This window comes from Myxozyma melibiosi (genome assembly GCF_037950935.1).
Source record: "Myxozyma melibiosi strain Phaff 52-87 chromosome Unknown BZA70scaffold_5, whole genome shotgun sequence".
NCBI lineage: Eukaryota > Fungi > Ascomycota > Lipomycetes > Lipomycetales > Lipomycetaceae > Myxozyma > Myxozyma melibiosi.
In genome coordinates, this window is record NW_027042919.1 from 477,359 (window position 1) to 502,055 (window position 24,697).

Consider the following 24,697-nt stretch of genomic DNA (forward strand, 5'->3'; position numbering starts at 1 on the left):
GTTCCAGTATAATGTGACGTTGCCGTTTCGCACGTGACCCAGACAGGGCGCAGATCTATGCGATCTAACTCAGCCATAATTGTGAAAACATGTGACTTTTGTGATTAGGTAATGTAACAGTAATCAATTTTTATTCAAGGTCGAGGTACTTCTGGCTCTGCGGCTCGCGTCTTTATTTTAGAATTTTCAGCCCAGATGTGAAAATCGTCCTTCAATAACCACATTCAGATACCTGTGACCTTGCGCCGCCTGGTTCAATCTCACCTGGGCGGGAGGACGGCTTATTCACAATGTCGCCATCAGTGGGAGTCTCAGCTCTTGACGAGACGGTCAGCAAGAACGCTTCAGAGACCTATTTGCACCATAAAGAGCCACACAACCACAACCATCGACGAAGAGTGTCGATAGCTAGTTTGAAGGCGCCAGACTCGGCCTCATTATTCGCACAGGTCAAATCTCGGCATGAGAGAACGGAGCTGGAACTGGGTACGGAGACGAATAATTTGCAGAGTCTTTTCGTGTTGAATAGTTTCTGACAATAGTGTTAATAGTTGACGTCTGGACTACGATGATCCCGGCCAAAATCGCAACTACAGTCGTCTCGTACGTTTCTCAGATGCGCTCTCGCTTTCTCTACCTTCAGCTGACCTTTTAACTTAGCCAACTGAAACAAAAGCTACCTAAGGACCCGCACACACTCATGCACCTGCGACGACTTGTGAAAGATGATCTTCCACCCAGAGATGAATCCGGGGTACTACTATCTTTATTGATATGTTCAGTGGACGCTGTTCCCTCGGAAGATGATGTCCGTGCTCTGTTAGATCCATTGAGTGAGCTTGTAACTACACCAACCCCCGATGAGAGACTGTTTGTACCTACCATCAAGCACGCACCGGCGTTCGCAGCGCCGACGAAAGAGCAATCGAAAGAATGGTCAGAGGGAACATGGCCCATTATGTGGAGAGGAAACCCCCATTTGATGTAAGATTTGAGATCTGTTCAGTCATGGTACACTTCACTAACAGTGCGTTGCAGCGTCTCGGAACTACCACAAGAAGATGAAGAAGAGCTGAAAGGCCATCTTGAACGTTTACTCGATCTTACAGAAGAAGCTCACAATGCTGGCGAGGTACGTTTTCGGCTGCTGTAAAGAACATCGATCTCGAATACATGACGCTAACATCTTCAAGATCCCCATTGCTACAATAATCACTGATCCAGAGACAAGACAAGTAGTCGCGTCTTCAATCGATACCCGGAACTCTTCCCGAAATCCACTGTCACACAGCGTGATGTCTTGCATAGCCAAGGTCGCTGCCGCGGAACTAGCCAGGCGAAATGCCGTGGCTGAAATGTCGAACAGTCAAGAAGATGCTTCGAACCAAGCTTACCTATGCCATAACTTACAACTGATCACAACCCACGAACCATGCGCGATGTGCTGCATGGCTATGGTCCACTCACGCATCTCGAGGCTGGTGTATGTCCAGAATATGCCACGATCTGGTGGAATAGATCGGAATAGCGGGCCGGGATACGGAATACATTGGAACAAGCACCTAAACTGGCGATTTGAAGCCTGGGGGTGGAATTTCGAGGATATCCTGATGTACGACGTCGATGAGAATATCAATGCTTGAGTTTCACCGAACTCCTGGGGCGTACTTAAAAGTACTGGTGGAACCAGACAACTGTAATATACGATGACTTGATGGATGGACTGTGTTTTTGGTTTTTGTACATATCATTAATAGGGCAGGATTATGAATAGACGCACTAATATCAAATGTTTGAAATGTCTCCAAATTCTTCTCAAAATTCACTAAAATACAGCCACATCACCTCCACCCCGCGTATATCGGGAATTCCGCGATACTTCACAAAACCACCAACTTATGCACCCGCTCTATCTTCTCTTTGTTTTCTGTTTACCAAAGAACACATCGAGGAGACTTATTCTTGCACTGGAATGCATCGATAAAGTCCTGCGAGTCCTCGGCGGCAGCCAAAACACGCACAAAACTGGGAGAGTGGGGATCGGTGTAGATTCTCTGAGCAGCAGTGCCCGGTCTGGTCTTTCCACACCACCATCTAGCGTAGTTGACAAAGAAGAGCTGCTCCTTGGTCATGTTCACACCCGGGAGCAGGGGACTTGGCTCTCTAGCCTCATGGGTCTTCCAGGCGTTGAAAGCGGCGGCGATTCCACCGTTATCGGCAATGTTCTCACCCTCGGTGAATTTGCCGTTAACATGGAGAACATTGCCCTCGTCATCAACGACAGTGTACTCAGAGTACTGATCGATGAAGCACTGCGCGCGAGTATCAAACTCCTGGGAAGTCTTGGGAGTCCACCAGTCATGAAGACGTCCGTTCTCGTCGTAAGCACGACCCTGGTTGTCAAAGGCGTGAGAAAGCTCGTGTCCGGCGACCGCACCAAAGGCACCGTAGTTCATGTAGGACGGTTGGTGCTCAGAGAACACAGGAGGCTGGAGGATACCAGCAGGGAAGACAATCTCGCCAAGAGGAGGGTTGTAGTACGCGTTGACCGTGGAAGGGGTCATGCCCCAGGCCGCACGATCGGTGGGTTTTCCGAGAGATTGCCATTCATCGACGGCAGCCTGCATACGGGCAGACTTGTAGTTTCCAAAGTAGTCGGTGGCAGAAATCTTGAGATCCTTGTAGTAGTCAGCTAGACTATCGGCAGACTTGATGTCGGGCGACTGGTCAGGATATCCAATCTTCTGGACTAGTCTGTGGACCTTCTCGATAGCGACTCCCTTGGTATTCACATCCATCCAGGGCAAGACATTCAACTTGTCAACGAAAGCATCCTTGATACCGTTGATAATCTCCTCTCCCATCTCCTTTGCCACGGGAGAGAATGCCCGGTCAGTGTAGTACTTTCCAAGAATCCAACCGGTGAGAGAGTCAACCTCAGCGACGCAGGTCTTCCACCGATCAGGACGAACAGTCGAGCTGATTCCTCGAAGAGCGTTGCGGAACTCGGTAACAGGTCTGGCCACAGAGTCGGAAAGATGCCCGGCATAGACCTCGATAGCCTTCCACATGAAGTAAGTCTGCAGTGTCTCACGAGAGACTGTGGGGATGAGCTTGTTCAAGTCGATGAGGTACTGGGGGTAGGTGACAATGACCTGACCAGGCATGGTAGGCGAGCCCGTCATCGACTGGATCAAATAAGTAAACTCGACAGGAGTGAAGGTCTTCTGCAAATCGCTGATGGTGAACGGATGATACGTCTTTGATCCATCAAAGAGTTCCTCGCTATTACATTGTTAGAATGATCATTATGTTGAATTTGGGAAGAAACTTACAAATCAAGACTGATCGCAGCCAGTTGGGCCTCAAACTCAACGACCTGCTCCGCAAGAGCAGCGTAGCGATCATCGAGCTGACGAGGAGTGAGCGTTGTGTTGACATCCGCCAACACATTAGCGAAAACCTGCTTGATGGCATCGGTGTAAGGAATAGTGATACTGGGTCTGGTGTAGTACTCCTTCGACGGCAAGCCGTTCATAACCTGGTACAGTCGGAGAACGGTGAAGTCAGGATCCATATCATCGGCATCGATGTCGAATTGGATCAAGGCAGTGATAGCCATGGTTTGGAGGTACAAGACGGCATCAGTCAAATCCATGGCGGAAGTACGCGCCTCGTCCTTGACCATAACCTCAGAAGGTCCTTCGACCCAAGTTCGCACAGACTCCAAAGCGCCGGCATAGAGAGGGTACACTGCCTGGATCTTCTCGAGGATAGGGTAGATAGGCTCACCACCGACCTCGGCGATGCGATCAGTGTCCATGCAAGCGCTGTAGACGCCCGAAGCCTTCTCCCAAATCGCACGCTCGGCCGCGGAGGAGCCAACAAAAGTACCTTCCAAGATGTTACGCGAGAGACGCTGCGAATCCTCAGCCATGATTGAGGAAGTGAAGTAATCACCGCGATCAGAAGCGATATCGTGCGAAGACAACCAACCACCACAGCTGTACTGGAAGAAGTCCTCGCAAGGGTCGACAGACTGATCGACATCAGCCAAAATACCAGCAGCAGCAGTAACGCAAGCAGAAGTCGTGCAAACTTCGTCAGCGGTAATTGGCTGCTTGTGACGGTGAGCAAGGCGCCAGAAGCCTCGGATAACGAATATGAGGAGGATGAAGATGACGACACCGGCCACAATCTTCAGCCACAAGGGCTTTTTCTTGGGAGCCGGGGTCTCGGCTGCTCCAGCCTCGGCATTCTCCTCGTCGCTAGCAAAGATTGCGTTTATGGCTTCGGGGTTCGAAGGATAGGGAATCTCGTTGGTGGTCTCAGAGGTGAGAAGAGGAGCCGAGTCGGCTTCGTCATCACTGGCGACGCTGCTGGTGTTGTCCGGGATACTGTCACGGGTAACCGCTTGGTGAAGACTAAGTAGACCGGTTAGTTTTTGGTTGAGCAATTGTGTTATGAAGCTCGATATACGCAACGCAGCGGATAGTCACAAGACTGCTATAAGCAAGGCTTCGAGACCACTTTTGTCCAGCCACACGCAGCAGAATCGCTGCAGTTTCGCACAAGAAAACAGCAAAAAGCAGAGAAAAAAGACTTACGGATGGTCCTGGTCGTCCGACATGGTGTAGACGGCACTTTAAGTCGGATGGGTAGCGGGTGTTCTTGTACAAGAGGCAAGAACTGGGAGCTAAATGGTCATCAAGAGCCAATGTCGCAATCTGCTATTCCCAAAAGCCTCCCCGCAGCGATAAGCTCGGATTGGTGTGCCCTAGCCCTCGTTTAGTTACCTAATCCGAACAAATGTGATGAGTCAGGTAGATGACTGCACGTGACATTGAAAACTATAGTCATTTACACGCCCGCAGCAGGTCGTAATGTCTGAATAGTTCTTGTTGACGTAAGAATTGTACTGTATTTTGGGTTCCTAAGACCTTTAAAAGATCCTCTACCGAGTCCTGGCCGCCAGCAGTGCTCGTAGTCCGGCTGGTCGCAGGCACAGCAGGCAAGTGAGCCGCAGTGTTATTTTCAGACCGCCAAAACCAAACCGCGCAACGCAACTCCTTTCGACAACCAGCGAGCGTCCCGGTCCGGACACAGCAGCAGCACGTTCGCGCAATCAATTCTCACACTCCATCGCGAAGAGTTCCTATTTGAGGACTACTGCTTGGAATTACCTGGCTGCACTTAATTGACAGTCTCAGCTTGTTCATTATCGCAGCTGATTCGTTTGAGGTTACTCTTCTGGTTTCACAGGCAACGTACCTCGACAATTGTCTCTACGAGTGCTCCAATAAGATCCTCGGAGCAGTATGATGTCGAGGATCTCTCAAATAGGTAAGGCAATTGCCGACGACCTTGAGCAAGCGAGAGTTCAATCGATGGCCTCCGCCCAAGCCTCCAGTCGAACGCGTTCAATGTCCCCTGGTGCATCTGGTGCAGCTGCCAGCAGGGATCCGTCGCGTACGCGAACACCGGCGCCATCAGACAAAAGCCCGGCTGAGAACCCAGATATAAGCTCTTCAGTCATGTTTGATTCGAGCGAGGCTCAAATTGCGGAAGATCAGGATGAGCAAGCTAGTCGGCTTGCGACGCCCTCCTCTACCCAGGCACCCTCTCGGCAGACGTCACCTCCACCTCCGCAGCACCAAACTCGTCCCCAACAGGCTCAGGCACAGCAGCCTTATGGATCGCGATCTGTTACGCCAATCTCCGGGGGTATTGATCAAAACTTGCCTCCGGAGGTGAAGAGCAAACTTCGTAAGCTCGCAAAATACGAACAGAGATATCCAGGTATGTATATTTTTTCGTTTATTTCTCAGCTCTACAAATACTAATGCAATATAATAGAGCTTCACAAGGCCTACGAGACAGAAAGGCAAAGGACTGCCTATATCGATGCCTTTGAGACTGTTCTCAGAGAGCACACTCCTTGCTCATCAATTACTGAACCTCAATCTTTAGTCGAGTATTTGCAGAACCTAACACTGAGGCAAGACATGCTGATGGAGGAAATGAAACGTGTGACTAAGGAAAAGGACACCAGTCAGCAGGCAGCTGCAGCGGCGGAGAAAAGAGCAGAAACGGCTGAAGATACTCTTAAAACTACCTTGGAGAAACTCAATGATGCTCAGGCTGAGGTTGCTATATATCACACGGAGATTGAGAACAGAGATCAGCGTATCAAGTCGATTGAGGAAGCCAACTCTGCATCATTGGCTGAAGCTAAGAAAGAGGCCGAGGAGGCCAAGCTGAAACTTTCTGACGCCCAAGCAACAGTCTCAAAGCTCGAGAGCCAACAAACCGAAAATCTGAAAGCTATTCAAGACATCACACAGTCTGATGCCACCGATCTGAAGTCACAGCTTGAGTTAGTCAAATCCAAGATCGAAGAGAGCGTTTCTAAATCGTCCGAGGCCTCAGAAGACATGGTGAAAACTCAAGCCAAGATCGCAGAACTGTCGGAAAAGCTAGAGGAGAGCTCAAAGAAGATGAAGGAGGCTGCTGAAAACGAGGCTCAACAGACCAAAAAGCTCGACGAAGCTACTGCTCGCATCGCCGAGCTCGAGTCGGAATTGTCGAATGCCAAAGAGACTCTAGCTAGCGCGACCGCCGAGGCTCCAGCCGGACGCGATCTGCCAGGTAATGATGACGACAACGACGAACCAGATACAAGCGTGGCAAATCGCTCTGTTGAGTCTGCTGCCTCAAATTCATCCAAGAACAAAAAGAAGAAAAAGAAGAAAGGTAAAGGTGGCGCAAATACTGGTCCGGCTCCTGTTGCGGAGACTCCTGAACAACCAGCTGCGAGCACCCCTGCTCCTACCCCTTCCACTGCAGATGTCCAGCAGTACGAGACAAAGATAGCAGAATACGAAGTCAAGGTGAAGGACCTTCAGGAAGAAGTCGTACAGCTGAAGGGCGATCGCTCCAACTATCAACAGGAAGTGGAGACCCTGCGCGACCAGGTTCGCTCTGTTGGCCAGTCTCTCGTGGAATCCAAAGACGAGATCAAGGAACTCAGAAGCCAGTTATCGAGCAGTTCGGATACCGGGAAGAGTCTTGCTGAATTGGAGGCAACGCACGCGGAAATCCTTCAGAAATACAATGCGCTCGAGACCGCCCACGAGGAGTTGACCAAGACAAACAAGTCGCTCACGGAGCGTCTGGAGGTACTCAGTAAGGAGCATGAGTCTGCACAGGCAGAGCTTACGGAGCTGAAGCAGAAGTCTGCTGAAGAGCTGAAACAAGCAATCGAGGAAAAGGAAAAAGCATTGGCGCAGGTGAAGTCTCTGATTTCTGAAAAGGAAGAGGCTTTGAAACAAGTCAAGACTGCTATTTCCGAGAAAGAGAAGGCGATCTCAAATCTCAATTTGAAAATCCAAGACTCCGAGAATGAGCTGAAGGCAACTGCCCAGGTTGCACAGGCCCGTTTCAAGGAGATTAACGAGAAGAACGAGGCTCTCCAGCGCCTGGCTAGTGATCTGCAATCCGTCAAGAATGAAGGACAATCACTGAAGGAAGAGAAGATTTTGCTGACGTCAAAACTAGAGGAGTTGCGCCGAGTTGAAAAGAGCGAGAAGCAGCTCAAGGTTGATGTTTCCAAGTTTAGAGCTGCGATCGTGGAGCGCGATGTCGAGCTACAGAAAGCTCGTCAGCAGTTGCGCGAGTTGCAAACCGGCAAGTCTCGTGCTGATGAGCGGATTGTTAATCTCAGTCAGCAGTTGACGCGTACGGAGGCCGAGCTTCGCGGAACTAGCGAGGCAGTGGACAAGCTTTCGCGTGAGAAGGCCCAGGTTTTGCAGGACATGGAGTCCCTTCGCGTTCGTATGTCGAACTATACTTCTAGCGCAGCACACCTCAAGGCGCAGCTTGAAGCTGCGAAGGAAGAGACTCAGATTGCAAGGGCAGAGAAAGAGAGTGCCAAGACTACGATGGAGACGTTCCGCGAGCAGGCCTCCGAGATGGCCATGCAGGCCAAGGAAGCGCGGGATCGATACGACGCTCTGGAGGAAGAACTTGCAGAGGCTCATAGACTTTTGATCGAGAGAGGCCGTGAGGCAACTACTATCCGCAGACTGCTGAGCGAAGCTGAAGCTAAGCAGGAGGCATCTGTCCGCGAATTGAAGGAACAGATCACCGTCTTGACCGAAGAGCGTGATCGTGCGGAATCTGAATCTGTAGCTATTTCTCGGCGCAAGCGCCGTGAGCTGGAAGACTTGAAGGTCAAAGACCACGAGCTGGAAAGAAAGCTTGGGTTGGTGGAGGAAGAACGCTCGAAGCTTACTGCGGAGCTTAATGACTTACGTTCCGCGCGAGAGAGAGCCGAGGAGAAGGCCAAATTGGCACAGACTGAGATGGAGGAGACCAGGAAGGTCTTTTCTGATCTGCGGAGCTCTCTGGTGAGTTCACAATACCTGATATGAAATAACTGTAGCCAACCGTCCTAACATCTACGCAGGAATCAACCGAGACTCAACTACAAGAGGTGGAGACAAACAGGCAAAACTTAAAGCGTCTGCTCGAGGATACGCAAGAGAAGGTCGAACGACTCCAGAGGAGCAATCGCTCTCTATCTGAAGAACTTCAACACCTACAGGTTGCCAGCTTTTCCGCCGATGGCGCAGTGAGACCAAATAAGACGAGAGCCAACCGCTCTATCTCGAGCCTTTCTTCATCTACTACTGGTACTGTGAAGGATCGCGGTCCGGCGAGCCCTAGGGCGTCATCGACTTACATGCGCTACGAAGAGGGAGAAAACCTCAGTGTTCCATACATCAAGAACGTACTACTCGGATTTCTCGAGAGGAAGGAACAGAGACAGCAGCTTATGTCTGTGCTTTCAACTGTTTTGCAATTCCAAGGAAATGACGAGCAGAGGTTTTTGACTGCTTTGCAGCAATCTTAGAAAATCAAACGGCGATGGGAGGGTCACTATTGGCTGACAGGCTCGGCGTTCGACAATTGGGACAGAAAGCTGATGCATAGGATGGGGCAAGTAGTGTTGTATTGAAGATAGATCAGCACAGTCGTAGTGCTACGATGTGCATCTGTGATGTATAGACATAATCTGAATTCTGTTGACTATGATTACACAATCGATAGAAGATCGTAGTCGAGTCCTAATCATTCCGCAACCGTTCCTTACCAGCGTCAGTACATGCCAGCCAGACATTATGATAATGCGAATACTTACCGATAACCCACTACCGTCTTGGCTGGATATCTATATGATCACTAAGTAGCGGCTCCGTAGAAGCACCCGACGGAACCGACGGAGTACTCGCCGGCTGCGCCAACGCAGCCTGCTTCTCCAAATCCTTCTCGTACATGTAGTCTGTCAATTGCATACCGCCGTACGCAACTATCATGGTCGAAACACCGATCCACAGACGACCTTTTGCCGGAATGGCATTGTATTTTTGCCACAGAGACGACATCTGCTCTTTCTATCGACTCTGAATTCGACGACGAGCTAATCGTCGAGGACGAAAAGTGCTGGTGGGATGGAGTCGGGGCTAGGGTTCTACGCGTGTCTACGCGAAGGCCATCGATTTATTTACATTCGTTGGAAAGGCAGACAATGGCTGCAGATCTGCAGCATAGGCCCGGGAATAGGACGTGAACTACTGAGGTACTGATAGAGTGTTTTTGGTTATGCTGATTATTATTGACCGCTGCTAACCTGGACATATATCTACTGTTTAGCAGCCTCCTTCTTTCGAATATCCCACTATGCCAACACCAGCAAGAGAAGGACAGGCGCACCGACGCGTGGTTCGTCGAGCGTCGTTGATTTCGCGAATAAAAGCATATCCTCTGGATCTACTTCTTTACATAAACGAGGAGCTGGGGACTTTAGAATGGGACCGCTTGTCCGAGACAGTGGCGCTTCCGGCTGGTGTCGCTCTCGACGCAGTACTTTTTTTCAGTCAGCTGTTTGCCTCGGCTCTCAATTCATCTGCTGATCTGAAGGGTGAATTATTTGCGGACGGGTCTGCTTTGAGGAATAGTCATCTTGCGGACGAGGTGCTGGCCGGGCGAAGTAGATCAGGGGGATTTACTCGCTGGATGGCTGCTATGGTAACTTCAAATAAACTATGATCTTCCACAGTTGCAACTTGTTAATCTGACATTTATATAGTTCTCTGCTCTGTCGTTGGTCATATTAGCAGGCAGTTTTATAAACGCGCTTTTCGTTTTTACTAGACGAAAAGAATATGCATTTTTTGGCCGCTCCGCACAAGACAAGAAGATGAACGACGCATTTTACAGTCAAAAATCAATGCTGAGTCTGTCAGAGCAGTCTTCCCCTGCGTCGTCTCCTACCCCACAGTCTTCGATTAGAAAAGCGGTGTAAGCTCCCTTTGCTAGTTGAAAAACCAAGACAGTGACTCTAACATCTTTTTTAGAAATCGGGCGTTCAGTCGATTTGCGATACCAGAGATATCAACTGAGGAGACTTGGGTTCTAAAGATGTGGAACCCCGATCAATTCTGTCTGAAGATGTTTGTCACTTTCTCTCCCCTCCACGCACTACTCCTCTTCTTTCGATCGAACGGCAACCTGATCCGCGACTGTCTGCTCTGCGTGTTTCTCTCGGTCCAAATGTACATCCTCGTCACGCTGTTCAGCCAGCAGGTACACGACAAGCAGATGGTTTTTAGCGAGATGTTTGAGGAGTACGAGCAGAAAGCTGTGAGACCCAAGCTCAGTATCGTTCGGCGAGAAGTCGCCATCGGCACCGACGGAAGCGTCGACTTTCATGTTCCGCTTCCGAACCGGCACTTTGAAACGCACGACATTCGGCCCTCGACGGCGCCTCCTTCGCCTTTGTTTGGTACGCCGTCTTCCCAGTCGCCGCTGTCGTTCTCCACGAGGGGAATGCCAAGTGATCCATCTGGTTTCTCGAGCGCGAGGCCCAGTCCACGGCAATCAATGACGGGCGCTCGCTCATCTTTTGGTAGTCCCGCTATACCAAGCCACATTAATTCTGGCACAGGAACGTCAAGTCCTCTGTCACGATCAGGCCTGACGCGCACAGCGTTTTCAAACTCAGCCAAGAACAGGCGAACATAGGACATTGCCCCAATGACACAGCTTTAAATCTCAACAGCAAGATCAAATTCATCAACGACTGGTCATTCATATGGCATTGTAGACTTATATATTTTTGTATAGACTGAATCATTACTGGAGGCCCAAGATCAAGAGTTAGGATATAGTATATAGGCGGCTGGAGATGACAGCCGCACCACCAGCGGCAAATAGGTGCGGGCGGTGTATCGACTTTGGCTAGGAGGAGCAGGACCTCATGACTACAGGAAATGATTAGTTGCTACTGGACAGCTCAGAACACTATTGTGCTGTGCGTTGTTTATGGATTATCTCGAAGTGCGTTCATATTCAGGTTATTTTACAAGAAAATGCATGTTAGCACCCTAAACGAGAGGAACCTCGCTACCCTCCAGTCGCTCGACAACCGCCTTCATCTCATCATCAGAATATATTCTGAAGCCTTGCTCAGGAGTCACGCTAGAAAGCTGGACGTTCTTGGCATCCAGCTTCTCCTCCATAACCTGCTTCAGTGTCTTCAGAACCAACTGCTCGGCCTCTGCCAGCGTGAGAGACTATATGAAGATGAGTGTTAGTACTAACCTACTCAGACTGATAAGAGATGGAAATACGTACGCTGTGATATTCGTTTTGCAGTTCTGCTTGCGCACCCTCGCTTCCGCTGCCGATGGCCTTTGCATCGTATCTATAAAAAGTTCCCGAAGGATCGGCATGATATAACTGAGGGCCGTTCTCATCCACACCGGCTATTAACAGCGCAACGCCAAATGGACGAGACATCACGCTCTCCTCTCCATCAGCTCCTTCTCCGAATCTGAGAGCGAGATCGCACACGGACTGGGTGACGGATTCGACCTTCATGGATTCGTCAAAGGTCAGACGATGATTCTGCGACTCAACGCGGGCGTGGTCAATCATCGTCCGGGCATCGGCAGTCAGGCCGCTCATGGCAGCACCAATGTGTCTATCAATCTCCACTATCTTCTCGATCGATGATGATTCTAGCAGCACTGACGTGGCGCGCTTCTCCACACCCAAGATAACACCCTCAGCCGTCGCAACACCGATCGCGGTTGATCCGAGCTGGAAGACAGGCGGTTAGTAACTTCACCTATACACAATAAAAGCCGTAGTCATAAAAGAAAATGTGAGGTAGAAATATCATACTTTGATGGCTTCAATGGCATATTCGACCTGGAATAGGCGACCTTCAGGCGAGAATGTGCTGACACCCCGATCGTATTCGCTTCTGGTGAGAAACATTATGTAGACGAAATCTATGCAAACAGGCTAGATCTAAGCAGTTCAGGATGATTTCAGATGCCGCTTCAACGATTGGCACAAGAGTCGGTTATGCTTCGTATTTTAGAGATGTGAATATAGAAAGGAGCCGAAGAGTGCGTGAGAGCAGTCGAAAGCGCGCGGCGTAGAATTATTTAGTGCTGAATTGTACGCTGTGAACACCAACTTTGAAGTCTGAAATATACGCAGCCGAGCGAGCTCTGTTTACGTGCCGAACCCAAAACAACTTCGCATCGCGCGTCTTGTCCTCCGAATTGAATTACCCAGGCATGTCCCAGACTCTGTATCTGTACTGAAAAGAGCCTCCCTTGATACTGTTCAGAAGCTGAAGCTATGGCGACACAAGCGTTTGAGAACGGCACTTTACATCGGCGCACGGAATCGCGCGAGATACTGTCGCAGAGCGACCGCGTTAACACAACCTCGCATCAGCACACCCACGCCCACGCTCGCAGATCTCGGTCGTTGAAAGTACCCGGGGACGTTATTGCAGAGGCAAAGACGACAGGAGACCGTGAGAGGTTATCGGTAGGTCACTCAATGCATAAGGGGCATCATATCCTGAGTATATGATCGCGTTTCTAACTCAAACTTCTAGGGCCGCTCAAGTTCTACGCGACACAGATCTCCTACGCGTTCGGAATCCCAAGCGACGGCGGAGAGACCTACAGAGAAAGATATTCCAGAACATGTTATACCAGAATCGCGATCAGTCAGCTCTAACAGTGCGAGCCATGGAGCAGTATCGAGTGCTTCTTCTAAAGCAGGTAAGTACCGATGATCGAATGTGTAGGTGAGATCGTGATACTGACATGATCGCAGTCTGGAACCCAGAAGTCAAACTGATAGAGTCTACCCTATCTTCGCTTGCATCACGAATACAACCACCTCCGTTGTCTGCACATACTTCTGGATTTAAGAAAGCTCTCGATATCAGCAAATTGCCTGCAGAAGTACAACACGCTGTCATAATGGATGACTTGTTGTACGTTTTAGTGGTAAGTAGTCGCCACAGCCGCAATAGAACAAACGTCATGAGTCTGTACTAACGCTTGGACTGCTGTCAAAGGGAACGGAGGGACAGTACATCAGATTTCATGAACGGTACAATCCAGCAATCGAAGTAGAGCGCCTTGCAGGACCCGAATTTCGTCTCACAAAAGGCCTGGATCCCAGTCTGCGCGACATCACCAAAAATCTACTGAAAATGGCAACCTACCATCTAAGTGTAGAAGCGTTTGTCGAGCAACAAAGCAAGCCAGAATATGGCACTGTCAACCACGCGCTGTGTGCGGCTATGCGCACGATTGTGAAGGAGTATTTGGCGTTGATTTCGGCCATGGAGTACAGGATGCTTACAGATCCTTCGTTTACGCTTACCGTGTTTTCTTTGGAGACAATGACGATGGCAAAGAAGCTTATGGAGCTTAATTTCCTCATTGTGAAGCTATCGAACAAAGAAGTAGCGCAGCCGGAGGATGCTGAGGACAGCTCTTCTGATTTTGACAAGATCATGGAGACTCTACGCGCAAACGACGGTAATATTAACGCGTTGAACGGTATCGGAGCGTCGACGACGACCTCGTCGATCAATAAAGGAGCGGACGTCATCAAGATTCTCACGGATAGACTATACGCTGTCGCAGGAGATCCTCCGGCGCGAGAACTCCTGACATTTCTGTTGCGAGAGTCGTCCAAGCCGTATGTAAAGATGCTGAATCTGTGGCTGCATCGAGGAATCATTAGTGATCCGTTCGGTGAGTTCCTGGTTAAAGAGCAGAAAGGCATTCGGCGGGAGAAGATAGATCAGGACTACACTGATGAGTATTGGGAGAAGCGGTATCTAATCCGGAAAGAGGCCTTGCCTTCTCAGATTGCGGATACCAGAACGTGTGAGAAAATTCTGCTCGCTGGAAAGTTTTTGAATGTCGTTCGGGAATGCGGGGGAGTCGATGCCAGCAGCGAGACGACGGATGCGCCTGAGACGATCGACGATTCGCGACTGTTGGCCAATATCGATGTCGCGTACGCGCACGCAAACAGCTACCTGCTGAGTCTGCTCATCAACACCCATGGACTCGCGGAGCGACTGACGTCGCTGAAGCACTACTTCTTCCTCGACCAGGCGGATTTCTTCACCAGTTTTGTTGAGGTTGCTTCGCACGAGCTGAAGAAGCCGGCAAAGTTTGTTTCGACGTCAAAGCTACAGTCTTTGCTAGATTTGACGCTGCGGCAACCTGGTAGTATCACCGCGGTCGATCCGTTCAAGGAGGATTTGTCGGTGGAGTTGAACGAGGTTGGTCTGACTGAGTGGCTAATGCGGATTGTCAGCGTTAGCGGACTTGACCATACGGACTCGTCCGCTATAAAGCAGCTGAGCTTTGTACCGACGGATGACAGAGCGAACGAGAAGGACAATAAGAAGACGTATTTGGGAGTACAAGCGCTGCAGTTTGACTTCAAGATCCCGTTCCCGCTCTCGCTTGTAATCTCGAGAAAGACGATCCTGCGGTATCAGCTGCTGTTTCGACATCTGGTGGCTCTGAAGCACATTGAGCAGCTTCTAGGATCGAGCTGGAAAGATCAAGCAAAGTCGATTGGCTGGACTAAGCGGACTGCGAACAAGAAACTGCATACGTATAAAGCGCGGGCGTCTAATTTGCGGGCAAAAATGCTTGTCTTTATCCAGCAGGTGCTGTATTTCTCGACGTCGGAGGTTATGGAGCCGAACTGGGTGTCTTTGATGAACAGTATCGGCAGTATAGAGACCGTTGACGCGTTGATGCAGCGGCACGTCGACTTCCTCGATACATGTCTTAAAGAGTGCATGCTGACGAACGCGAAGCTTCTGAAGATCATGGGGAAGCTAACTGCCACCTGCCGGATGTTTTCCTCCTACGTCAACGGTCTCTCGCGAACGCTGCAGAGTGTAGAAGCAAAGCTGAGTGAGAACGACGAAGACGAGTCGATCGTCAAGCTGCAGACGCTCCTGGACCAGTACGAGCAGAACTTTGACCACCACTTGAAGATGCTGATGGATGGGCTGAACTACTACGCTGCCACGGAGACGGTTGTTCTTTTGAGTCTGTGTGCGAGACTGGAGGTTTGTATTAATAGTTAGAGGGAGGGTAGTGTATGTATATGAGTATGTTTCTGTAAGGGTTTGTCAAGATGCGCGTGCCACTTTTTCGGGTTGTTTGTTTTATGTTTTTGCGTTTCAGAGTTTGCATTTATATTAATATTCACAAAATGCACTGAGTTCAATATACATCCACCGGTAACGTGAAACTAAGCGTATTGATTTGTAGTCATGAAAGGGTGGTTGCGTGGAGCTGGAAGTAGATAGTTCAGATCCGGTAATCAGATAGGTTTCGGCCTTCGTCTCTATACGCGTTCACACTTCCAGACGACCAGTGACGCAACGACACGAGCACCCATAAGCCATGGACAAGGTCGAGGAGCTAAATCATTCGAAACTGGGGACTCGGGAATAGTAAGTACATCTTCAACGCGACAGTCTTCTACAACAGTAAAGCAAGCGAGGTGATCTCTAGATGGTGGGAGAAGAACTTTGCGCGCGATAGCTGGCAGGATTTTTTGCCCACCGCTTTGCGGAAACTTATGCTAACTACTGCTCGTTTCATACAATCAGCTGGGACGAGTTCTACTCTGTCGAGCAGAATAACTTCGCCGAGAATTCAGACGATGAAGGCGAGATCTGGTTTGCGGACGCGGACGCGGAGGATAAAGTGATTGATTTCCTAATCGACCACACGTCCTCGAGCGAGGACGCCGCGAACGCCGAGTTCCCATTCACACGGACCGCGACCACGACTCTCGATCTCGGGACCGGGAACGGGCATTTGATTTTCCGGGTGCGCGCCGAATGCGGGTTCATGGCGCGACTGTGCGGGATCGACTACGCGGAGACGTCGGTTACGTTTGCGAACCAGATCCTGGCGAAGAAGATCGAGGAGGGCGCGATCGAGGATGCCGAGCGGAATATCTCGTTTGCGCGGATGGATTTCTTGACGCTGCCGGAGGAGAAGGAGAATGAAGGGTGGGATCTGGTGTTGGATAAAGGCACGCTGGATGCGATTGCTCTTAATCGCGAGCCGGTGCTGGATGGGAAGACTGGCGTGCAGCTTTATCCTACCGCTGTAAGGGACAAGTTGGTCAGGGTCGGTGGGATCGTGTTGATTACGAGCTGTAATTTTACAGAGCCTGAGCTTTTGAAGATCATGGATATTGAAGGTACTTGATAATCTCTTTTCAATTCCTACAGCTTCAACTAACGATCCAACTAGGTTTCGAGCCATGGGAGACAATCAAGTATCCCGTGTACGAGTTTGGCGGAGTGAAAGGCCAAAGCATATCGAGTGTTGCTTTCAAGCGAGTCAAATGATCAACCGAGCAGGCAAGGTGATGTACGATAAACTACTAGTGTATATAAAAAGTCCGAAGCAGGCATTTATCTTTCCCCGAACAAAGACAGGCTGGCATCAAAGAATACAGTACAACCAAAGAACTCAAACAAACAAACAATGAATATCGCGAAAACATATGTCGTATAAAGATCCACTCGGTAAAGATGAGAATAAACAGTCTATTTAAGCATTCGGCTTTCGCTGCGAGAACTCGACTCTGAGAATCAAGTTCTGGAAACCGTATCCGTTCAGCCTGTTGCAAGCATCCTGGGCGTCCTTGATAGTTGTGTAGCTGATGAACGCGAATCCCTTCGATCGTCCGGTATCTCTGTCCTTGGCGAGGAAGATACGCTGCAGGCGGCCGAAACGGCCAAACAAGAGCTCGAGATCGTGCTCCTCGGCATCCTCGCCAATATTCGACACACGCAGAGTAGTGCTGTCGTCCCGCTCCTTGTAACCGCCCATCTTCTCTCCCTCGCCCATGGGCGCACCGCTGCCGCGATTTCTGAGATGGGGAGGAACGTAGGCCGACTTGAGCGCGCGCGAAGACCCGGAGCTGGCGGCGGCCGCGGGCTCGGGGGTGCCTGCTCTTGGGCTCGGGGTCGCGGAGTCGACGACGACGTCGGCCGAGGGTAATCTGTCCTTGTAGGGACATCTGCTTGTGAAATGCTCGCCACCACACGTCCGGCAGGTGATGGCCTTGGCCTTTGCCGATTCCTTTGCGCTGACCTTGACTTCTTCCTCCTTGGACTCCTAGATAGCGTGTAATCATGCGTTAGATAACTTGTAGATACAATGTAGATACAAGATGGAAACAACAAATATTTCCAAACTAGTAGATAGGAGAAACAAACCTTCCATCCGATGATAAGCTTGAGAGGGGTGTTCTCGCCCACGCTGGTAGTCGCAGCATCGGGCCCAGGACGCGATCCGCGCTCGAGACCAAACTTGGCCCACCGCTTCCGCGCCGCGACGTCCGGGTTGACGGTCTCTTTCTGGGTCGTCGTCTTGATCTTCTGTGTGACCTTGACCTTCTTGCCGGCCTCATTGACGCGGTACGAGATCACGGTCTTGGTGCCGTCGGGGTTGACGGTGACGAGGGGAGCGGGAAATCCATTGTCGTCGTCGTCGTCCGCCCAGTTGGTCGTTGATGGTTTACTATTTCAAAACAAATTAGCACGTGGGTATAGCAGACAGTCTGCAATTGATAAAACACGTACGTAGCGATATCAGGCATTTGTGGAGTGTATTTGATGCTGAATAACTCTGGTATTATCCGGCCTTCCAGAGAAAATTTTGAGGTTTTTCTCTTCGCGCTCTCTGCTGCGTGGAACGCGGACAGAAGCGCGCTAGTCTGGTTTGGTAAACCCTAAACCCATATGACTGCCAGATTAGGCTTTGTAGACTTCTGATCAGTAATCGACATATTTTATTTAAAAATCGATGGCGATGAACGCAGCGATGCCATCGACTGTTGAGTGTTATTGCTATAGCAAAGATGGTTCCGACGACGATGCGTAATGGTGATTCTCTTTCGTCGGACGAAGGGCGGGTGACGAACTCGCCGGCTCACGATGAGCGGCAGGTAGCGAAGCAGGACAGCCGGTCGATGTTCTCGATGACTTACGACCAGCGACGGAAACTGTGCGAGTACGCTGAAGAGCACCCGGAGCTGAATCAGAAGCAGTTGATTACGTGGTTTAATGAGCAGTTCAACGTCTCGCCTTCGCAGGCAGCGATCTCGCGCTGTCTGAAGCGCAAGAGGGATATCTTGGGCTCGGAAAGGTCCCGGGGTTCGAGCTTGAGACGGATCAAGAAGGTGACGTATCCGTTGATGGAAGATGCTTTGGCGCGGTGGTGTATTGAGTATCGCAATCTGATTCCTATTGACGGAAACCTGATCAAGCAGCAGGGCGCTTATTTTCTGAAGGTAGGGCTTTGATTTTTCTTTCAAGTAACTAGAGCAAGATCGCTAATACTCATCTACAGACTCTCTACCCTAAAGCAACCGAGGGCTCATTCCATTTCTCAGACGGCTGGCTGGGACGCTTCAAGACGCGCCATGGGATCAAGAGTGAAAAGTACGGGGCGCTGGCGGGCAACACTGCTGCCGAGCAGCAGCATGTTAGTGACAGCCTCGAGGCTCTGCAGTCCCAGGTTGCTCGATACGCTCCAAAGGATGTGTTTTGTATTGACGAGACGGGGATATTCTATCAGTCTTGCGGGACCGAGATCGCTGCGCGGTGCTTGTCGTCTGAAGAGATTGAAGAGCTCGAGCGCATGCCGGGCGCGTTTCCGGGAATAGGAAAGGAGCGGGCGACGTTGAGCGTGTGTATGAACGCGGACGGGAGCGAGAAGCTGCCGTGCTGGCTGATTGGGAGATTCCCGCATCCGCTGTGTTTTCAAGGCGTCGATCGGTCGAATTTGGGTATCAGGTACTTGTATACGCCGCAGGCGAAGATGACTGCGGATGCGTTTAGCGAGTATATGATGTGGTTTGACGGCAACATGAAAGGGCGGCGGGTTTTGTTGATTGCAGACTACTGCCCCGCTCACCTCTCGTTCAATGGACACTTGGCAAACACAGAGCTACATATTTTGCCGCCGAATACGTCGATGCTAGGCATGCACCCGGGCGAGATTGGCATCACGCGGATGCTCAAGGCGTTTTATCGGCGGCGGTTTGCGGAGATTATGTTTTCGCGCGCCGAAGTTGGCGATCCGCGGATCTTCCTGACAACCATGGAGGCCATGACTGTGATCACGCAGGCGTGGGAGGAAGATCTGGTGCCAAAGTACATTGTCGAGTGTTGGCTGAACTCGCACATGCTGTCCGACAAGGCGATCAGGAAAGACGCGCCGAGCCACATGGCGGAGTTTAGACAGCAGTTGCATCAGCGACTGTCTGATCTGCGACGGCTGGCACTGGGGCTTACGCCGGGGATGACTGATTTCATCCAGGCCATGCAGGTGCAGACTGGGCAAAGTGTGGCGGGTATGCCTGAGATGGCGAGGATCGTGAGTTATAGCGATGGCGAGCATGCTAATGAGTATTTGACTGTGTTTGAGGACTTGCATCTTGCGGCGCCTCCGATCGATGAGGTTGTGTATGAGATTCAAGAGGAGGCTGAGAAGTTAAGCGGGCAGCTTGGGTTAGCTGCTGCGTATAACGGCGGCGATGGAGTCCATTCTGCGGTTTCGCATGAACGCGGAGACGTGGTGTCGTCGTACGACACGACTTCAAGCGCAGACGAGATATTCCTGACCGACAATGAGCCATACGAGAGCTTGGACGTGATCCCGGACTTTATCCACAGCGAGCGAGCAAGGCCGACGACGGCAGTCGACCGCAATCCGCCAGATTACACCAAAGCCGGGCTACGTCCGATTGTGACAGACTGCCAGGCGCTGAACGCGATCAATGTGCTGGAGCAGTATTGGCTGCGGCGGAGTCCGGCGAGTCTGCGGCTGTCGCTGTCGATTCAGAGGCGAGAGGTGTTGAAGCGGATGGAGAAGGAGGAGCAGTGAGTGCGTGTCGAGACGGGGCTACGAGAACTACGATTGTATAATAGTCATTCTTTATCTTTGCTGGAGAATGGAATGGTCAAGTGACCTAGTAGATATCAGTAGATTCACGATAGTCAAAGACCACGAGACTCTAGAACGAGCTTTGGACTAGTGCATAGCAGGCTCGAAAGCAGGGCCGACGTCGGGTTATATACCAAGGGCTAGATTCTAAAAGACACAAAGAGTCACGTCGGGGCGGAGGGAAGCGTACGTGCCCCGTGGACGTGGTGTGGCTTATGATAAGTAACCAGGTTCTATCTACGATCAAAGACAGCCTCTCTTCGGTTTGTTATGATAGTTGTCTTTAGAAGAAGCATCATTGTATGCTCTAGAGAGAGAGATAGAGTGGAGTGGTGGCAAGGAAGTGACTAAAACTGATAAACGCGGAAGCGCGTTATCGATAGCAGAGCCTAGCAGAGCCTAGATCCTACATCCGGACAGGTAGCCAGCGCGACGAATTCCCAAAGCCGTAGCGTGGCTGGTATGAAAGCGGCAAGTATGGGAGCAAGTTGAACGCCACTGAAGCTGCAGAAGCAGAAGATGCAGAAGCTCGGGGCGGGTGGGTGAGCAGGCAGGGAGGGCTAGTGGGGTGGCTGGTTCAAGCAAGGGGATGGCGAGGGCTTATAAGGCCGGCGAGCGAGCGGATGCTTTGAAATATGGTCGTGGTCTGGATTCTCGGGTCTTAGTGAGCTTGTTGTCAGCTTATCAGCTCACCACCGTTGTGGAATCGAGAATGGAGTCATGGTGGTTATGGTGTCGGTGAGCTGAGCTGTTGTTGGTTTCCACTTGTTTAGTTGTGTGGTTGATTGTTGATTTGAAGATTGATTGTGGGAATCAAGAATCAAGGATCAAGAGCATTTGACAATGATATGAGAATAAGTGATCTGTTCGCGGGGTAGAGATAGCTGCGTCAAGTCGATTGAGAACAGACGCGCGCACTGATCTAGACTGTAGAGTACTGTTTACGCGATAGAGATGATATTTCTACGCTTTGTGCGCACACGATAAGATAGAAAGAGAGATTATGCGCTTCATACAATCTACAACTATGGATAAGACGAATATAATGAGGACACAGGAGGAAGACCGGGAATAGAGGAGGAAGTGGTCAGATTAAGTAAGAGGAAGAGGAGCGGTGGGCAGCCGGAGGCGAAGGAAGTGGAGGATTCTTGAATTAGGGCTTGCTCGGTTGATCTGATTGATTGATAAGGTGGCGACTGATCTGATGTAGAAGACGCACAACAGCAGTAGATGATGTTTGTCTATAGAATGAATATAAGATAAGACTGTATTTGTTTTGATATTATATACAATATCTACTCTGTTTGTTATTGTGCGGAGATCAAAGAACAGCAGCTGATCATCTTCGGCGCAAACAATCAAATCAGATAAGTCGCGAGATCCTTGGCACCAACAGCTCAGCTTTTGATATCACGTAAACACCCGTTGCTAAGGCAACTCGTCCCACTCTTTCTAGCTGTCTGCTCTTGCTCTTTACATGTTTGTGTCTATTATTAAGATCTACAGCAATATCTACAGACACAGCAAAAGCAGAGCAGGAACAACCAGCAGGTTGATCAGACAGACAGACAGACAGACAGGAAGAAGCAGTCCGCTCACATGTGATCTGCTTGGTAACAAACCACCCGAACCGGTTCGCGCAGATGCTGTTGACGAGCGGCATTCCCGACAGGAGATAGGCCAGCGGGAGTGGCGGTTGCAACGGAGCACGGCGGCCAATCAGCGGTTGTGAACCGGAACCCAGAATAGACCAGGAAGTGGCTCTGCGGATGGATAAGCGCGTGAGAGTTGTCCTGCCTGTTGCCCTGTTATGGGGTGACCTGGGAGGAGAACGTGGACCGGACGACCAGGCGCAGGAACTTCAATATTCATTCTTTATGATCAGAGGAGATCTTCTTATTAGTGATTTCTGCTATACAGTAATAATACAGACACCAGCATATTCCAGCACTTCCCTAGCATGGCCGCACGGGTTTGGGCGGCTTATCGGGCCTGAACCAGTTCCATTATTCATCATCAGGTCTGGCCGTCCGACGCTTTGCTGATAGCCCCGTTTCCGGCTTAGCGTCGACCGGCCGCCTTATCGCTCCCGCCTTATTTACCTCTGCCCGCCCGCTGCGCTCCTTCCGCTGTTTCTTCTCTTCCTCCCTCTCCTCCATCGTCCCTCGTTGCTCTTTTGCATCCGTCTCTCCAGCGTCAATAATCAAAAGCAGCGAACTTCACAATGGGCTTCTTCATCGATAAGATCCCCACTGCCCTCTCGCCTAACCGCGACGGCCCCTTCATCAAGGACGGCACCGGCTTCTCGCGCATGTTTGCGCCCTCCTACAACTTGGTCGTCCTCTTCATCTTCCTCTGCCTCACCGGCTACCACTTCTACAGCCTCCACTTCGGCAAGGTCCATGGCGAGAAGCAGCCCCTTCTCGGAGCCACCGCCAAGCCCCTCTCCAAGGCTACCATCTACTACCGCCGTGTCCGCTCGCTCCTCCTCTACCAGCCCGCTGGCCGCTACGCTGAGTCCTACGGCACCATGCTCGCCATTGCTTTCTACCTTGGCCTCAACCTTTTCTACCTGTTCTTCCACAGTAAGCATCTCTATTTTATAGAATTTCTCTTATCGATAAGAGCTGTATACTAACTCCTATCTTTTCTTCAGACTCCACCCGCCACGTTACCATCTTCGGTGACCGTCTCGGATTCATTGCTGTGACCAACATGCCCCTTCTCTTCCTCCTCGGAGCCAAGACTGGTCTCCTTGTCCAGTGGACCGGCTGGTCGCATGAGGGATACAACATTCTCCACCGTCACGTTGGCCGTGTTGTGTGCTCTGCTGCCGTCCTCCACGTCGTCTTCTACTCGCTCGCTTGCCCCATCTCCGTCATGGTCCACGTCACCACCATCTTCGTCGCTCTCTTGGCCACCATCTCGTTCGTCATCATCTTGATCTCGTCCGTTGCTCCCCTCCGTGCCAAGACCTACGAGTTGTTCTTGTACCTCCATGTCTATCTCGTTGTTGCGATCCTCCCCCTGTTGTACTTCCACTTTGAGCGTGTCCGCCCCTACGTTATTGCCTCGGCTGTTGTCTTTGTCTGGGACAGAATCAACCGTTTCAAGAACGCCCACCACGTCATTGCCCACACCACCATCCTTTCCGGCAACACCGTCAAGCTCTCGCTCGACGTCAACTCGACCTCGCACGAGATCCACTGGAAGGCTGGCCAGTACGTCTATGTGTCGATCAGCAACCTCGCTCGCCAGCAGGCTCACCCCTTCACCATTGCCTCGCCCCCCAACCCCAACACTCTTGACCTGATCATCCGTGCCCGTAAGGGTTTCTCCAAGTCGCTCTTCCTCTCCGAGGTTTCCGAGCACAAGGTTACCTTCCACGGACCCTACGGAACTCCCCCATCGTTCGAGGGTGCCGACAAGGTCATCTTGCTTGCTGGTGGTGCCGGTATCTCGTACGCCTATCCCGAGGCCATCGAGCTTGCCTCGTCGACCGGCCACTACGCTGCTGCCAACCCCGAGGTTGACTTCTTGTGGGTTGTCCCCTCGCGTGACTTTGCCACCTGGGTCGACCTCAAGGAGGACTACAACGTCGACTTCAAGATCTGGGTCACTGCCGAGCAGGGACGTCCGGATATCAAGAAGTACGTCAAGGACTCGATCATCGCCGCCGGCCCTGGTGCCCGCGTCTGCATCGGTGTCTGCGGCCCTGCTCCTCTTGTCCGCGACTCGCGCAATGCTTCCTCTGAGATGCTCTGGGAGGGCAACAACGTTGCTTTCTACTCTGAGAACTTCGGATGGTAAGCGGTGTGGCGATGATGCATTTTTCTCTCATCATTTAAAAATGGTTGGTTTATAAAGACTCCTTTTTTCTACTTTTTTTCTATATATAATCGGGGGGGGTTTTACAGGTGTGGAGGCATATACCGCGGTGTTTTTTTCTTTTTTCAAAGATGAAATGATTTTATTTTTTGATCTTTCTTCTTTCTTTATCACACGCGATCACTTTTTTTTTTCTCTTCTTTCTACCCACTTCTTTTCAGCTTGATGTTTTTCTGAGAAGAAAGACACGAGCTCACTTCATGTTTCGTTTGTTTCGTTAAGTTTTTGCATGAATATGTTTTCTTTTGTGTTTTTGGTCGACCGATCCGATTAATGATGTGTTCTTTATCTTTTCTCAAGAATTTATAGAATGTTTTATTTTCTCTCTTGTTGCTTTCATCATTGATGCAGTGTGGAGGATGTCTTATTTCTTATTTTATTTGCTTGAATGATCACTTATAAGGAGGAGA

At 50.6% G+C, this 24,697-nt stretch overlaps 9 protein-coding genes across 9 annotated transcripts; 6 read left to right on the forward strand and 3 right to left on the reverse strand.

Moving 5' to 3' along the window:
* Positions 1-50: 50 nt before the first annotated feature.
* BZA70DRAFT_278207 (cytidine deaminase-like protein) lies at positions 51-1,784 on the forward strand. Its single transcript, XM_064912563.1, has 5 exons — positions 51-486; positions 552-603; positions 661-984; positions 1,039-1,132; positions 1,194-1,784. Exons 1-5 carry the CDS (start codon positions 291-293, stop codon positions 1,641-1,643), a joined length of 1,116 nt encoding a protein of 371 aa, XP_064768503.1. The 5' UTR covers positions 51-290; the 3' UTR covers positions 1,644-1,784.
* A 147-nt stretch (positions 1,785-1,931) lies between these two features.
* BZA70DRAFT_237942 (endothelin-converting enzyme) lies at positions 1,932-4,108 on the reverse strand (the record flags this gene model as incomplete). Its single annotated transcript, XM_064910426.1, has 2 exons — positions 1,932-3,285; positions 3,336-4,108. Coding segments are annotated over 2 exons (2,127 nt in total), but the record flags the coding sequence as incomplete, so codon positions are not given.
* Positions 4,109-8,386: 4,278 nt separating this feature from the next.
* Positions 8,387-9,114, forward strand: BZA70DRAFT_278210 (uncharacterized protein). The gene has a single exon (XM_064912564.1). It carries the CDS (start codon positions 8,744-8,746, stop codon positions 8,912-8,914), a length of 171 nt encoding a protein of 56 aa, XP_064768505.1. The 5' UTR covers positions 8,387-8,743; the 3' UTR covers positions 8,915-9,114.
* Positions 9,115-9,559: 445 nt separating this feature from the next.
* BZA70DRAFT_278213 (uncharacterized protein) lies at positions 9,560-11,402 on the forward strand. The gene is made up of 4 exons (XM_064912565.1): positions 9,560-9,640; positions 9,715-10,089; positions 10,151-10,362; positions 10,419-11,402. The coding sequence occupies exons 2-4, from the start codon at positions 9,742-9,744 to the stop codon at positions 11,083-11,085; spliced, it is 1,227 nt and encodes a 408-aa protein (XP_064768506.1). The 5' UTR covers positions 9,560-9,640; positions 9,715-9,741; the 3' UTR covers positions 11,086-11,402.
* BZA70DRAFT_278216 (proteasome component PUP2) lies at positions 11,403-12,542 on the reverse strand. The gene is made up of 3 exons (XM_064912566.1): positions 12,250-12,542; positions 11,698-12,165; positions 11,403-11,636 (listed from the first exon to the last, which is right to left on the reverse strand). Exons 1-3 carry the CDS (start codon positions 12,343-12,345, stop codon positions 11,448-11,450), a joined length of 753 nt encoding a protein of 250 aa, XP_064768507.1. The 5' UTR covers positions 12,346-12,542; the 3' UTR covers positions 11,403-11,447.
* On the forward strand, positions 12,543-15,653 carry BZA70DRAFT_247811 (Spc98 family protein). Its single transcript, XM_064910657.1, has 4 exons — positions 12,543-12,912; positions 12,983-13,151; positions 13,207-13,382; positions 13,454-15,653. The coding sequence occupies exons 1-4, from the start codon at positions 12,718-12,720 to the stop codon at positions 15,503-15,505; spliced, it is 2,592 nt and encodes an 863-aa protein (XP_064768508.1). The 5' UTR covers positions 12,543-12,717; the 3' UTR covers positions 15,506-15,653.
* Positions 15,654-15,676: 23 nt separating this feature from the next.
* Positions 15,677-16,892, forward strand: BZA70DRAFT_159544 (uncharacterized protein). Its single transcript, XM_064909771.1, has 3 exons — positions 15,677-15,877; positions 16,037-16,638; positions 16,692-16,892. The coding sequence occupies exons 1-3, from the start codon at positions 15,828-15,830 to the stop codon at positions 16,787-16,789; spliced, it is 750 nt and encodes a 249-aa protein (XP_064768509.1). The 5' UTR covers positions 15,677-15,827; the 3' UTR covers positions 16,790-16,892.
* BZA70DRAFT_278221 (eukaryotic translation initiation factor 3 subunit G) lies at positions 16,618-18,092 on the reverse strand. The gene is made up of 3 exons (XM_064912567.1): positions 18,032-18,092; positions 17,666-17,969; positions 16,618-17,564 (listed from the first exon to the last, which is right to left on the reverse strand). Exons 1-3 carry the CDS (start codon positions 18,046-18,048, stop codon positions 16,995-16,997), a joined length of 891 nt encoding a protein of 296 aa, XP_064768510.1. The 5' UTR covers positions 18,049-18,092; the 3' UTR covers positions 16,618-16,994.
* Positions 18,093-22,534: 4,442 nt separating this feature from the next.
* Positions 22,535-24,474, forward strand: BZA70DRAFT_159597 (FAD-binding domain-containing protein). The gene is made up of 2 exons (XM_064909772.1): positions 22,535-22,984; positions 23,056-24,474. The coding sequence occupies exons 1-2, from the start codon at positions 22,624-22,626 to the stop codon at positions 24,207-24,209; spliced, it is 1,515 nt and encodes a 504-aa protein (XP_064768511.1). The 5' UTR covers positions 22,535-22,623; the 3' UTR covers positions 24,210-24,474.
* The last annotated feature ends 223 nt before the right edge of the window (positions 24,475-24,697 follow it).